This window comes from Aquarana catesbeiana, linkage group LG05 (assembly GCF_042186555.1).
Source record: "Aquarana catesbeiana isolate 2022-GZ linkage group LG05, ASM4218655v1, whole genome shotgun sequence".
In the NCBI taxonomy this organism is placed as follows: domain Eukaryota; kingdom Metazoa; phylum Chordata; class Amphibia; order Anura; family Ranidae; genus Aquarana; species Aquarana catesbeiana.
In genome coordinates, this window is record NC_133328.1 from 532988549 (window position 1) to 533003149 (window position 14601).

Genomic DNA, 14601 nt, shown 5'->3' on the forward strand with positions numbered 1-14601 from the left:
CACTCTTTTGCTCGCCTGGATAGGCCTCTCTCACTTGCCTAGCAGCCAGTACATAGCACGAACAAAAGTCTCTGCCACAGACTTATTTGGGATAAACCTGTACAATCCTCTGCCACAGGACGTATTGGTTTTCTGCAATGAACGTCAGTCACAGTGCTTGAACCTTTAAGCCAACCCGGCAATACTATGCTGTATAGTTACTTTTAGGATACGTCCTCCAACCGAGTCACCAGGCCCCTCTCCAGACCAGCACGCTGCGTGATCCTTCCATGATGGGTCCTCCCCTGGGATCTCCTCGGTTGTCCAGCTTCTTCCCTTCTGGATAGACAGCTCAGGACCATTCCTCGGCTGCTGTGGTAGGCCCCAGACAAACTTCTTTGTCAACATATGGTAGATCGCAAATCTACCAGCACTACATTTATATAAAAAGTATAGTGAGATACTGTATATAAAAGCACAGGGGATCGATGTATGTAATCAGAGAATGGTAGCTATTTCTATAGCCTTGATGCCCTCTCACCAGGAGGTATCAACGAATGCATAGAAATAGCTACCATTCTCTGATTACATACATCGATCCCCTGTGCTTTTATATATATTTTATATATTATATATTTTTTATATGCATTTTTTTATATACATTTTTTATATCTATATATGTACTATTATGGGGGTGGCGGGTACCCATGAGTATGCTTGCTCTTCTCCATCCTTACCTATTCCTACCCTCCCCTTTCCTTCTCCCTTACCCTCCCCCCCCCCCCCCGAACCCATTTTCTCTTCCTTTCTAGTAACCATAATTTATACGTTAACATTAGCTTTTATATTAATTAATTTTTCCATGTAAATATATTTATATATGGATTTCTAATGTATGTACTTATACTTATATATGTGCATGTACTTTATATTTATGTACATATATAACAATATCTCTTATGTACAAGATTGTGTATAGAGGTGTAAGTTTACATATGCACTGCCCAATTCTATAACCATTCCCCTTGATGATTTTAATTCTATTCCGTATTACATCATGTTTAAACTGATATTACCCAAAAATATATGTATATATATATTTATATATTGTGATTTATTTATATATATATATATATATATATATCTAAAGCAAGTAGTTTACTTTTAATGTTATTGTTATCAGGTTTGTCATTATAACAATAGACGTTTTAATTTCCTTTTTTAGAGGTTGAAACTCGGATACTTTTGGCTTTACTTGAATATACAGGTAACAGTATTGTTTTCATTGTTTTCATTGTTTTCATTGTTGCAGTGTAATGTATACATTTTTTAATTTGATTTCATTTTTTTTTTTTTGCTTTATGGAACTAATGCACTGAGAGGCAGTGGGGTACTTTTTCCCCCCGAATAATATAGTTATCGCAAAAATGTTTTGTAATAAACAGCCATATTACATGAGGTTTTATAGCAGATCTGTGGAAGTATGATTGTTTGGTGTTCACATATGCAGAAGCACATTCAGCACTTACAGTATATACCATTATGAGAAGCAGAGGAGGACAAGACTTGATTGATGCAGGCAAATTCATTTAGACATGACAACACAAAGTTAAATCGGTGTTCTGCCCCCTCTCCGAAAATTAAAAGTCAGTGGCTACACATACTGTAGCTGCTGACTTTTGATATTAAAAAAGTAAAATTATTCAGGCGCAAGGAGTGCATGCAAACAGTTCCTCCAAACCTCAAAATAACTTTTTTTTTGCTGCTGTGACCTTTCTTTTTGTTAGAAGGTGGTTATGTTTATTCTCCATGGTCCCATTGTATTTAAGAACATAACCACCCTCTCTTGCTCTCTCCCAAGTTGGACTCTATGGGATTTGTACTGTACATAATGCAGTGCAAATAACCGCAACTAACATGCACTGCTTGATTCAAACAATCAGAAGTGAGGAGGAAAGTTTGGGAGCTCACAAGGCACATTACAGGGAGGCAGAAAAACATAGTAAGAAACAATATGATGAGAAATAGATTACAGGGCCATTAAGTAGTGGATGTGTATGGATTATTTTTGGAAAAAAGGACATTGTTTAGTATCACTTAGGGAATTATGACTTATTATATCCGTATTTGTTTCTACAGATAGCGAAATTCAACTTAGGAGAGATATGGTCTTCTGCCAGAGCTTGGTAGCTGCTGTTTGTGCCTTCTCTGAGCAGCTACTGGTTGCATTAAATCACATGTATGATAGCAACAGAGAGTATGAAGTAGAAACACAAGAGGCCAGCAGAAGATGGTTGGAGCAGATTGCCAATGCTGGAGTCCTCTTTCACTTCCAGTCCCTTCTTTCTCCAAACCTGGTAAGGACAGACTTATTCAGGACGCAGCTCTTGTGTAGATATAATTTTTCCCTCTTAAAGCTTATACTCAGAACATACTGTATGTCTTAAAGGATAATTCATCTTTAGGAGCATGTTACTTGTTAAAGCCATAATTAGGTTGTGGCAAGCAACAAGTTCTTATGTAGCCGCCTCCTGTCGCAAGAGTGGCATCACATTTTGAAAACAGCACAGCTGTACCAGGCTTTGCAGGAATCTGTGCATGACTAAACTATAAGTCCTGTCCACCACTGCGGCAGACAGACTTGTAGTATCAGTAAAATATGAGCATGCTGATCAGCGCACTCTTAGTTCATTCACATTGCCTACAGCTCAGGGACATTCCGTACAAAAGGTCCAAAAAAGTGAGATAGTTGTTTATACCAGGGATGCTTTTGAATCTAAATAAAAGCTATTTTTGCTTAGTACTAAAAACTATATTTGGTAATTTATGCAAGCACCCAATGACTAGGGCTGGGTGACATCACTGGTTGCTTCCTTAACAACCATTGATGGGCAGTAAACTGTCTTATATAGTGGTGGTAGAAACACTGCTACTATAAATGATGTTCGGCTCCCACCAAACAAGCAAAAATTCTGGCATTCAGACAAAAGCTTAAATAGTCTAAGTTCATTCTGAACTCACGTTTATTCCCATTCCTGAAAGTACATGTAAGTACTTTGTCCAATCTTCCTAGGTGCCCTCTAAAGCTAGCTAAGATGACAATGCTTGTCAGCCTCCCATCCCTCTGCATTCCTCTTGCTGGTGCTTGCCTTGGGCAAGTGCTGAGAACCGGAGACAGGTGTCGGGCCAAGTGGGGATGCCCTGTCCTACATTGCAGCTAGTGCTACAGGGCACCTAGGAAGATGGGACAAAGTAGCTGAATGATGTAAAAAAGGGTTAATTCTTCTTTACTGTTTTAGCTTTCAGGGCTTTTTGAAGGGTGTTGTTTGTTTTTTGATGTACTGTGGACAACACTACAACAATAAATTAAAATAGTTTTATTTTTTGTAGTTAGCAAAAAGAAAAATGTTTATAAATATTATTATAATTATATAATAATTTATTATACAGCCAACAGGTGAAGTTTAAGGCTAATCCCAATCACTATACATCCATTTGAAAATAAAGCTCTTGTTTACAGACTCTGTAGCTCAAGCTTAAATTCACACACAAAATTGAAGCAATCATCCTAGTGAATCATCCTTATCAGAGAGCTGAATCTGAAGTTTCAGTCAAGCAATCAGAGACAGGAAAGCAGGCAGAGTGTGCTATGTTATGTACATTGTGAATTTGCAAACGTAGAAGGGATGATTTACAAAAAGTGCAGTAAATCGAAATGTATCAAAAGTGGAATAGTTTTCCATATTCAGGGCTTATGTTTAGAAATGTAGCAGGTGATAGAACTGATCAGTATAGGATACTGCTTCATTTTTGTAAATCTACACCCTTAAGTTTGCATGGGAAAGCTGTGTTGCGTGTTTGGTCAGCCAGAAGCATCCTTTGTAAACAGTTACTGTGGATTTGTTTTGACGTACCTGCATTCTTGCCAGAGTTTACCTAACACAATATCCTCAAGTGTCAAGACACTCTGTTGTTACTTCTTGTTATTCGACAGTACTAATGTTTCCTGCTGCTTGCATGTAATGCTATTCTTTTCTAGAAAGACATACATTATTCAGTGATGTTTTCACCTCCCTTTAGTAACCACTGTGTTTCACTGCTCCCTGCTATTTATAGGTTCTGTTGTCTCATTTACTAATCTGATACTCAGTTGTACATGCACACTTGTACTATAGATATTTAGAAAGTCCTAAGGCTTTAAAGGAAAAAAATAATCATCTGTTTTTCAACCAAAAAGCAAACTTATTTGTGACTTTTCAACGTAGTCACCAAAAAAATCAATGCAGTTTTTTTCAGTTGCTTAATCCACTAGTTAAAGGATAACACAAAGTCCTTCTCAGTCATTTTGTCCAACTCCCTCTTTAAGTTGACCTGTTGTTGTGGTGGAGGAAAGGCATGGTATATGGCAACCAGGGGTGACCTCTCTTCATTCTGAGGAAAACTTCAGGCTAGCAGACTTCTGAGTACCACTTCTGAGACAAAAAAATAGCAAATGTTGTATCATCCGGTGACTTCCTGTGAGAAGGATTTTTTTTAACTCAGCAATAATGTTGCACTATAAGAAAATTATTGGTAATGCCAAGAAAGCTCGAGGGGAACTGATGGCTCAGAACTAATGCTGATCTGGCTGAACTTTGATCTTCGATCTATGTGTGGTCCTCCCTGTTCAACAGGAGCCAATTGTCAGACTGGCTTCTGTTGAATGGTCCTTTGATCAGTGGTCTGCAGCCAATGGCTGCAGCACTGACCAGTGTATGCTGACAGTGTGTGGATCCAGGAATCTGTTAAGCTGGCCATACAGTATTTTTTTTTCTTAAACCAGCAGGTTGAATGAAAAAAAAAATGCCATGATTCCCCCATCCAAACATTTCACTCCCACTGTGCTATTGTATTCTGACGGGGCACTGATCCGGACAGGCTGATTCTACAGAAGTTGATTGGTAGACCGGCTTCTGTAGAACCAACTTGTCCATACATGGACTGAACCAGCCATATTTCAATCCATGTTGCAGATTGAATAAAAGAAAACTAATAGTATGTATACCCAGCTTTAGACAATGTGTCAGGATGTTTAACAAACTCAAAAACAAAGCTCCTGAAAAAAAAAAAAAATACAATTTAATAAGAATAAAGATGCAGATTTGTCAGGGAAAACATTTGACACACATTTGGCACATTAACACTGAGGCTGGTAATACATGGATTGATTTTCTTAATATTTTTTGATCAGCCAGAGGCTGATCAAAAAAAAAAAAAAAAACTGAATGGATTTCCCCATCTACACAAGTGAGGTGGATGGAGGAAGCCTCCCACTGTGCTATTGTATTCCGGCTCCTCCACTGTTGGAGTACACTGATCAGCTCTGCAGATTAGAGGCAAATTGGTTCAAGAGAAGTCGAACTTTAGATTGGAACGGGAACAGCCATAGAGGGATTGAAATTTGGCTGGTCCCTGCTAAACAGGACACAATTTGATCCATCTATGGCCAGCTTTAGCAGCTCCTGTGTGCTAAGGTGTAAATTCTCTGTTGCTTCCTGATCCCTGGGGAGCCTGGGAACCCACTAAGGATAAGTTCACACTGTGGTGGGTCCAGGGACGCATATAAATTGCATGCTTTCCCCAACCCACAGTCAAAACGTGCTGCTCTTTAGCAGAAGCGTGCAGGTGCTGTTAATCCAATGCATCAGAAAACGCAGTGTGTTTGAAACCACATGGCGCTGTGCGGTTGCGTTTTTGGAATAGGGTTGGGGACCATTTCTCCACATTTCCTTAGATACAGCAGCCCATTCAAATGAATAGGCTGCTGTGCCTACAGTATGCAAACATGCCCACACGGATCTGCTACAGTGTAAACCTAGACTAATGCCGCGTACACTTTCTGATGTAAAATGTGCGATCGGAGCTTGTTGTCGGAAATTCTGACCGTGTGTAGGCTCCATCGAACAGTTTCCATCGGAATTTCCGTCACACAAAATTTGAAATCTGGTTCTCAAATTTTCCAACAACAAAATCTGTTCGCGTAAATTCCGATCCTGTGTACACAATTCCGACGCACAAAGTGCCACGCATGCTTAGAATCATGCAAAAGTGCCGCACTGGCTATTGAACTTCATTTTTCTCGGCTCGTCGTAAGTGTTGTACGTCACCGCGTCCTTGACGTTCGGAATTTCTGACAAGATTTGTGTGACCGTGTGTATGCAAGACAAGTTTGAGCTAACATCTGTCGGGAAAAATCCATGGATTTTGATGTCGGAAAGTCCGATCAATGACCGATCGTGTGTATGGGGCATAAGAGGCAGTGTGCATGTCTTTATTACAATTACAATGGAAGAATTTATTTCAATAGAAGCTGAAGAATAGTTGTCTCCAAAGCTATAACAATGATATCAAGCCTGAAAGTGTATTACCTGTTGCATGAGACATGTAGAAACAGCAGAGTATTTAGTGCCAGCAGCAGCAAAATACCAGGGGAGAGAGCACCACTCATTACAGTAAAGAAATTTAGTGGTAGGACTAGAGAGGGGACCTCAAAGTCGGTTTGGAAAATGTCATTTTCTGCTGCAGAAAAGTGCTTGACTCAAGTATAAGCCGAGGGGGGCACTTTCAGCACAAAAAAATGTGCTGAAAAATTCGGCTTATACTCGAGTATATACGGTAGATTATAAGTTCTTTTGTCAAAACTTAATTGAACAAGCTGAAGTTAGAAGCCAATTGGCTACCATGCACAGCTGTACCAGATTTTGCACTCTCCAGTTTTAATAAATCAGCCCCAGTGTGTCTAATGATCAAGTCAGGCGAATTCCTCACTGACTGATTTAGGCCATTGAAATTCAAAGTTAGAGCGGAGTGATGAAAGCATAGATGGGGGCAAAGTAATATTCATAGCCACTGATTTTGTTTTTGTTTAAGAAAAGGCCCGAAATGTTCAAAAACTATTTTAGCAATTTAAGCAAGGAATGCCCAGCCACATTTCTTAACCAAAGTGAAGATCTATACCAGGAATCTTCAAACTACCGCTCTCCAGCTGTTGCAGAACTACACATCCCATGAGGCATTGTAAAACTCTGACATTCACAGACATGACTAGGCATGATGGGAATTGTAGTTCCTGAACAACTTGAGGACCCCTGATCTATACGTTTTGAAAACCAGGTCTGTTTCTTCAGGACCCCGTGATATGCTGGCAATATCTTAAGCCTTATTCTGGAAAACTCCAATTTATGATGTCCCCAGGCCTTGGTTTGTAAACATATAACATCTGGAATTTATCAATATAATGTATGTCCCGGGTACCATACACATCTAAACTGTGCTAAATCGGTTTTTGAAAGGTTCAAAAGCAAAGGAACCCATATGTTAGAACCCAACTCTGTTCTCAGAGATGAAGGGTGAATATCCCCATAGGGTTGCAGTAGCAGATATTACTTTCAACTGCAAAAAACTGCCATTCATATGCAACTATCAGGGGACAGTCTGGATTTGTCTTACTATATGATCTATGGTGTAAGTTCATAATACCTTGCATGTGGACTACTTTCACTTGCAGAAAGATACATTATATTGGTATAATTATGCCTGGTATTATAGGTTTGCGCATTTATGAATGTTATTTATTGTAGATATAGAACAAGAACTGGGATCAGCATGATGTGGGGTTTTTTCTAAAAAGGCTTAACTTATTACCAGCATACCCTGGGGTTTTGAAGGAGCAGACTCGTTCTGTGAAATATGTAGACCTTCATTTTGGTTAAGAGATGTGGCTGATTTAACATAGTTAAACAGTATGATCTGAAAGTCATAGTGCTGTTGTATGCACTATAATATGTATTTGCATAGTTTTTGTAGTTCAGCTTTTAGTTCGTTTTTCTAGTTGAAGTCCAGTATAGGAATGTTGGGCTCTCCACCCTTCTTTACAATGTTATATAGATATGTAATATGAATTAAATGGCCTTATTCCTCAACCCACATCTGTTTATCACGATACGCATCCACATACATTCCACTTGCATTTTCAGTGTTCAGTGTAAAGTGATATAGGATAAATGCTACGGACTTGTGTAATCCACTTGTTTTACCATCATGGTGTGACATAGAAAGGGATTGATGGTGGTGTGAATCACAACTGCACTTGATAAGCACATGCGCCAATTGTAACCTAATGGGAGCATTTGTCATGCAATTCATTATTCTTCTGCAATGCTTTGTACTGCCAGTGAAAAGAGCCATAATAATGTGAAATAATTCTTCTAATCTTCACTACAGACACTACCTTTCATTATACCTATTGAAGTCCTGCTTGAAATGATATTAATTCTTTATAAGCAGGTACATTGCTGTGATATGAATGCATTGTGTATTCTTGTTTAATCCTGATTTGCCAGCGTGATATTTCCTACAGACAGATGAACAAGCTATGCTGGAGGACTCGCTTGTCGCTTTGTTAGATTTAGAAAAGGTCATGTTTCACTTCAGACAAGCTGAACAAGGACCACAAATGGCAAGTAAGTATTTACACCCCTTCAGGAAAAAGATCAGAAATTCTTGGTGAAAAATATATCGACATTTGTTAGCCCACCTACTGAATGACTTTTTTTTAATTCCAGCAATCTATTGCTGCACCTGTTTGCCTTTCTAGCTAAATTCCTATAAGTGCCATTATCCTCATCCTTTGAATGGGTGTTTTGAATGAATCTGAGCATATCAAAAATTCAGACTAGCATGTTTACTAATTTAAGCATGGACTTTTTCTCTGAGCCTGTTGCAGTCTTGTTTAGAAGCTTAATGCCCCATACACACGGTCGGATTTTCCGACGGAAAATGTGTGATAGGACCTTGTTGTTGGAAATTCCGACCGTGTGTGGGCTCCATCACACATTTTCCATAGGAATTTCCGACACACAAAGTTTGAGAGCAGGCTATAAAATTTTCCGACAACAAAATCCGTTGTCGGAAATTCCGATCGTGTGTACTCAAATCCGACGCACAAAGTGCCATGCATGCCACGCATGCTCAGAATAAATTAAAAGATGAAAGCTATTGGCTACTGCCCCGTTTATAGTCCTGACATACGTGTTTTGCGTTACTGCGTTTAGAACGATCGGATTTTCCGACAGATGGTGTCAAGTACTACTGCGCAAACCATAAACCTCAGACCAATAATATAAGTAAATAAGAGAAATAACTGATACAGCTGCCACCATAAAGGTGTTCTCACACCAATAAAGGAACTCAAAAAATGGAAAGTGGCGCTTAATGAAATCAATTTATATATGTAAAACAACTAAATATAAATGAAAATTCAGTGACGGAAAATCCAATGAATACTCATGTCTACATCAATAATCTTCCATTACGTTGAGTAACTAAGAGAAAAATAAATCAGAGTTACTTCAAAAAATGGGTCCTAAAAGGCTAACTCCCAAAAATGACTAATAATAGAGCCTTACAGATGGAGAATAAATGTATCCGGACGAGAATCTATCGATGAAATTACTATATATGTATCAAATAAAATTAGCCTAACATAATTAATGACAAATTAATGTGAATAAATAAATAAATAAATAAAAAAACGATGAATACCACCTTACAATATTTAGATGTGTAAACCGTGATGCGCAATAATTGTGCAGATTGAGCAAGTGTAAAAAGTTAAATAAAACATAAAAGTAAATAAAACATACAATCCAATCTTGCAACACTTGTCAAATATAAAAAATAGAAAAATATAAACAAATAAAAAAATCCAGTATTGCGTATTTCAAATAGTGAAACTAAAGTGCCATAATGGTAAAGTCCCATATACAATACAATCCAGATTGTGACAATCTCAATAAAAAACGTGAAGGAAATATAAACAAATAAGTGATAAAAATCCAGTATTACATATTTCAATTAGTGAAACTAAAGTGCCATAATGGTAAAAGTCCCATATACAATACAATCCAGATTGTGACGATCTCAATATAAAACGTGAAGGAAATAGTTCATCAAAGAATTCCCAGTGCCATCAATTAATTCAGGGTGTAGATGAAAGTGTATTCCCCCAGCCTCTCACCTCAAGGCTGAGTGATTATATTAATTTAAAATATAAAAACAAATGAGGAAATAGTTCATCAAAAGGTTCCCAGTGCCAGAAAGCAAGAGATGTAGATAAGGAGTGGTTCCCCCAGCCTCTCACCTCAGGGCTGAGTGATAACAGACTTAAAGATAAATCATAACAATCCCATCTGATCCGCGCTCTCCTAATCAGTGATTTCCTTAGGGGTCTCCTGTCTATAACGACCTCCACTCTCAGGACGCCCCAATTAGATAATGTGGATCATGAAAGACAAGGGGAGGACGCACTCCATAGTGTAGTAGTTAAAATCAAATACATTTTATTAAAATATCCACTTACAAAGAAATAGACAATCTTCTGCTAGTGATACAGCTGCCTCCCAAATCCGGCCGTGATCGGGAAGCTAACACATACCATGTGACCCGCCTCTCTTCCCTGACGCGTTGCGTGACTGTCACGTCAGTGAGAAAGCAATATTGGATTTTTTTATTTGTTTATATTTTTCTATTTTTTATATTTGACAAGTGTTGCAAGATTGGATTGTATGTTTTATTTACTTTTATGTTTTATTTAACTTTTTACACTTGCTCAATCTGCACAATTATTGCGCATCACGGTTTACACATCTAAATATTGTAAGGTGGTATTCATCGGCTTTTTATTTATTTATTTATTTATTTATTTATTTATTTATTCACATTAATTTGTCATTAATTATGTTAGGCTAATTTTATTTGATACATATATAGTAATTTCATCGATAGATTCTCGTCTGGATACATTTATTCTCCGTCTGTAAGGCTCTATTATTAGTCATTTTTGGGAGTTAGCCTTTTAGGACCCATTTTTTGAAGTAACTCTGATTTATTTTTATCTTAGTTACTCAATGTATTGGAAGATTATTGATGTAGACATGAGTATTCATTGGATTTTCCGTCACTGAATTTCCATTTATATTTAGTTGTTTTACATATATAAATTGATTTGATTAAGTGCCACTTTCCATTTTTTGTCGGATTTTCCGACAACTTTGTGTGACCGTGTGTATGCAAGACAAGTTTGAGCCAACATCCGTCGGAAAAAATGCATGGATTTTGTTGTCGGAATGTCCGATCAATGTCCGATCGTGTGTACAGGGCATTAGAGATGGAGAGGGAGGCTCCAAAACCAAGAACCATATGACAGACAGCTCCACCCCAAAAGCTCCCCAAACCTGGCTTCACTGGATATTTAAAAAAAACTCAGAGGTACAATAAGTGGCCTGCTTTAGCAGTCTTGCAGTTGCAGTGTTACCAAGACAGCATTAGTGATTCATTGATTTTATTTATAACATAATATATCATTAGGGATGAGCCGAACACCCTGCTGTTCAGTTTGCAGCAAAACATGCGAACAGGCAAAAAATTCGGCAGAACACACGAACACCGTTAAAGTCTATGGGACACGAACATGAATAAGCAAAAGTGCTCATTTTAAAGGCTTATATGCAAGTTATTGTCATAAAATATGTTTGGGGACCTGGGTCCTGCCCCAGGGGACATGTATCAATGCAAAATGTTTTTTAAAAACTGCCATTTTTTCGGGAGCAGTGATTTTTTTAATGCTTAAAGTGAAACAATAAAAATGAAATATTCCTTTAAATATCATGCCTGGGGGTTGTCTATAGTATGCCTGTAAAAAAGTGCCACATTTTCCCCTTGTTTAGAACAGTACCACAGCAAAATGTAATTTCTAAAGGAAAAATTGTCATTCAAAACTGATCGCGGCTGTAATGAATTGTCGGGTCTCGGCAATATAGATAAAACTCATTGAAAAAAGAGCATGGGATCCCACCCAGTCCATTACCAGGCCCTTTGGGTCTGGTATGAATATAAAGGGGAACCCCGAACCAAAAAAAAAAAAAAAATTGCGTGGGGTCCCCCTTAAATCCATACCAGGCCCTTCGGGTCTGATATGGAAATTAAGGGGAACCCTGTACCACATTTATTCTAAAAATGGCGTAGGGGTCCCCCTCAAAATCCATACCAGACCCTTAAGGTCTGGTATAGATTTTAAGGGGAACCTTGCGCCAAAATTTTAAAAGAAAATGGCGTAGGGGTCTCCCCCAAAATCCATACCAGACCCTTATCCAAGCACGCAACCTGGCAGGCTTCAGGAAAAGAGGGGGGACGAGAGAGTGCCCCCCTCCTGAACCATACCAGGCCGCATGCCCTGAACATAGGGAGGGTGCTTTGGGGTAGCGGGGGGCTTATCAGAATCTGGAAGCCCCCTTTAATAAGGTGACCCCCAGATCCTCCCCCTGTGTGAAATGGTAACGGGGTACAAATGTACCCCTACCATTTCACAAAAAAAGTGTCAAAACGTTAAAAAAAAAACAAGACACAGCTTGGGACAAGTCCTTTATTAAGAAATAAAAATGTCCCACGATGTCCATTCATCTTCTTATATCGCTCCACCGACAGACCGAAAAAGAAAAAAAATCCGCCACCGATCCGCCTCCATGGGAGGCTCCCGCCGTGTGATGCTTCATCGCCTTTGACAGTTCTTATATAACTGAGGGTGGGGCCACCCGGTGACATACCCGGGTGACCCTGCCCCCTCTGACGCCACAGGGACTTTCCCATGGATTCCCCGTGGCGTCAGAGGGGGCGGGCGGGCCCACCCGCAGACCCCCACAACCACTTGGCAAGGGTTGTGGGGATGAGGCCCTTGTCCCCATCAACATGGGGACAAGGTGCTTTGGGGGGCTACCCCAAAGCACCCTCCCCATGTTGAGGGCATGTGGCCTGGTATGGTTCAGGAGGGGGGGTGCTCTTTCGTCCCCCCCTTTTCCTGCACGCTGCCAGGTTGCGTGCTCGGATAAGGGCCTGGTATGGATTTTGGGGGGACCCCTACGCCATTTTTTTCAAATTTTGGCACAGGGTTCCCCTTAAAATCCATACCAGACCTTAAGGGTCTGGTATGGATTTTGGGGGGACCCCGACGCTTTTTAAAAAAAAAATTGGGGTAGGGTTCCCCTTACTTTCCATATCAGACCCGAAGGGCCTGATATAGATATTAGGGGGACCCCCACGCAATTTTTTTTTAAATTTCGGTTCGGGGTTCCCCTTAATATTCATACCAGACCCAAAGGGACTGGAGGGGGGATCCCATGCGCTTTTTTTCAATGAGTTTTATCAATATTGCCGAGGCCCGATAATTCATTACAGCTGCGATCAGTTTTAAATGACAATTTTTCCTTTAGAAATGGCATTTTGCTGTGGTAATGTTCTAAACACGGGAAAAATGCGCCAATTTACAGGCATACTATAGACCCCCCCCAGGCACGATATTTAAAGGAATATTTAATTTTTATTGAGTCACTTTAAGCATTAAAAAAATCACTCTTGAAAAAAACATCCGTTTTAAAAAAATTTTTTTGCATTGATACATGTCCCCTGGGGCAGGACCCGGGTCCCCAAACACTTTTTTTGACAATAACTTGCATATAACCCTTAAAAAAATGGCACTTTTGATTTTTCATGTTAGTGTCCCATAGATTTTAACGGTGTTCCGGCGGCTTTGGAAGTTGCCCCGAACACCGCATATTGTTCAGTGTTCGCAGAACATCCGAACAACCAAAGTTCGGCCCGAACTTATGCTCGGGCCGAACCGTTCGCCCATCCCTATATATAATGCAATATAGTATATGCAACATCAATCCTGGCAATTAGTAGAATGAAAGGCTAAAACAACTTTTCATCTTCAGATGTACCCATCACCTATCAGGCAGAGGGAACTCGTCAGGCATTGAAAATTATTTTCTACATAGATGAATATCACTTTGAACATTTACCACAACGACTGAAGAATGGAGGAGGATTCAAAACTCAGCCTGTCCTTTTTTCTCAAGGTGATTACTCTTTTAAACATTTTATTAAGAAAAGAAAAATTGGGTACTTTTCCTCTGACTACTGGATCGTCTTTTCTTAGGACCTTCTGTATCCTTGCAGCAATGATTTAACAAATTACATTTTTCAAATTTGAGGTTTTAATCCCATTATTTTTGATAAAGCGTTTTAGTGCAGACATATTTTTATATTTATATCTATTATGGTACCTAATAAACATGGTCCCTTCAATTATCTGGAGGGTGCTGCTACAATGTTAAAGTCATTTTGTAACCTTCATATGGGAGTGTCAGTATTTATTTAACTGTTTTTAACATGTTCATTGTTACAAATTACAGCATGCGTATGTCAACAAATATTTTTTATTCGGTAATGTAGAAAACGTAAAATGCTGAATTCCAGGAAGATTCAAAAACAAACTACAATATAATGAGGTTTTTAAATTATTAGCACATATTGGTCAGACCATATACATTAAACCCTGGGCACCAGACAGAAAATACCTTTGCAGTGTTTCTCCCTCCTTTGTTCTAAGGTAAGTATTTCATAATGAGCTAGTATGCGATGCTCATTATGTCTTTGTCTTTATGTCTTTGTCTTATGCCCTGTACACACAATCGAACTTTCCGAAGGAAAATGTGCGATCGGAGCTTGTTGTTGGAAATTCCGACC

General features: G+C 39.0%; 1 protein-coding gene across 1 annotated transcript in view; it reads left to right on the top strand.

The window, feature by feature from the left end:
* PREX2 (phosphatidylinositol-3,4,5-trisphosphate dependent Rac exchange factor 2) overlaps positions 1-14601 on the top strand; it is a 422278-nt gene that overhangs the window by 296985 nt on the left and 110692 nt on the right. The window contains exons 31-34 of the mRNA XM_073631775.1: positions 1205-1246; positions 2119-2336; positions 8378-8480; positions 13788-13931. Coding sequence (XP_073487876.1) covers positions 1205-1246; positions 2119-2336; positions 8378-8480; positions 13788-13931 — 507 coding nt within the window. The remainder of the gene's footprint in view (positions 1-1204; positions 1247-2118; positions 2337-8377; positions 8481-13787; positions 13932-14601) is intronic.